The sequence below is a fragment of the Lucilia cuprina genome, chromosome 4, assembly GCF_022045245.1.
Source record: "Lucilia cuprina isolate Lc7/37 chromosome 4, ASM2204524v1, whole genome shotgun sequence".
NCBI classification, from domain to species: Eukaryota; Metazoa; Arthropoda; class Insecta; order Diptera; family Calliphoridae; genus Lucilia; species Lucilia cuprina.
The window spans coordinates 53202410-53203766 of NC_060952.1; the positions used below are offsets into that span (position 1 = coordinate 53202410).

A 1357-nucleotide genomic window follows, 5' to 3' on the forward strand; every position below is an offset into this window, starting at 1 on the left:
GCATGCTACATAAAATTGACCATGTGAAAAACACTCTACACCGGCGGCTTTTAAGGTCTGTCCTTGGGATTTATTTATTGTAAGGACGAATGATATTTTAAGCGGAAACTGTAGTCTTTTAAATTCAAATGGATAATTGGAAGTTTTGAGCGGTATACGTGGAATAAAAACTGTATCTCCTTCAGCACAGCCTGTTAAAATGATTGCCTCTATAACATTTTTATGTAGTGCTTTTACACGCAAAAGTGTTCCGTTGCAAAGTTTTGGAGGGGTAAGTTTCGTAACAGCATAATAGGAGTTTCAATTTTTAAATTAATTTGATGATTTGGAAATCCTGGTGGATTTAAAGAATTTAGGAACTCTACAGGATAGTGTATTGCATCTTCTGCTTGTATAACTGAGTCTATTGAGTTATAATCCATTTCAGGAGAATTAAATAAATTCAACAAATTGTCATTAATTGCTGCAGCTCTATCATTTTTGGGTATTAAGATTGCACGTTCACATAACCAGTCATTTGATTTTTTGTTGATATTGCATATATCAGGGTATATCTCAGCCATTAACTCAGACAATGTATTTACTACTACGCCAAGCTCTAAAGGTATAATCAGTTTACCTTCAACCTGAGGATAATTTCCGTTACCAATTTTTAATAGTATTTCAGAAAATTTATTTATTGCAGAGTTATTTCCTCTCAGATGGATGAGCATATTTCCATAGAGAGAAGGCTTTAATGTATGCTGCCATAGATTCGATGACTTAATGCAAGCTTTGACTTCATCAGCTCTGGTTCCTCTTGGCACAACTGGAAGAGTTTGGCGAAAATCTCCAGCTAATAATACAGTAATTCCAGCTTCAAATCCACATTTATGGGCCATTGTACTTTCATTCCATACAACTTTGCTTTGAGATATTACATATTGGAGTTTCTAACTGCTGTATATCGAGAGGAATTTTAAATGTTGAATGGGCAGGTTTTCCTCCGATTAGTAGTGTAGCTGCAATACCTGATGATACTACTGCCAACACAATATAACCATGACTACGCTCTTTTGTTAGAAGAAGATGTATTAAATATGTTTTTCCTGTACCACCTAGGGTGTCAAAAAATATTAGTTCATCATTACCACATTTAATGCTGCTAATGATTTGGTCGTATACTTCTTGCTGATCATTTGTTAGAAAAGAATGTGCAGTAACCACCTCTTGTTGCAATTCAGTCACATTATAGTTTGTTTCTGCTAGGTATTCTCTGTTAGCCACCACATTATTCAATCTTGATGCTTTTGGCATTCCATACTCCTCTAAATTTTGACCACCAATAGAAAGAACTGTGTCTTCAATCAAAACCAAA

General features: G+C 34.9%; 1 protein-coding gene across 1 annotated transcript; it reads right to left on the bottom strand.

Moving 5' to 3' along the window:
- Nucleotides 1-233: 233 nt before the first annotated feature.
- LOC124419204 lies at nucleotides 234-881 on the bottom strand. The gene has a single exon (XM_046947817.1). It carries the CDS (start codon nucleotides 879-881, stop codon nucleotides 234-236), a length of 648 nt encoding a protein of 215 aa, XP_046803773.1.
- Nucleotides 882-1357: the final 476 nt, after the last annotated feature.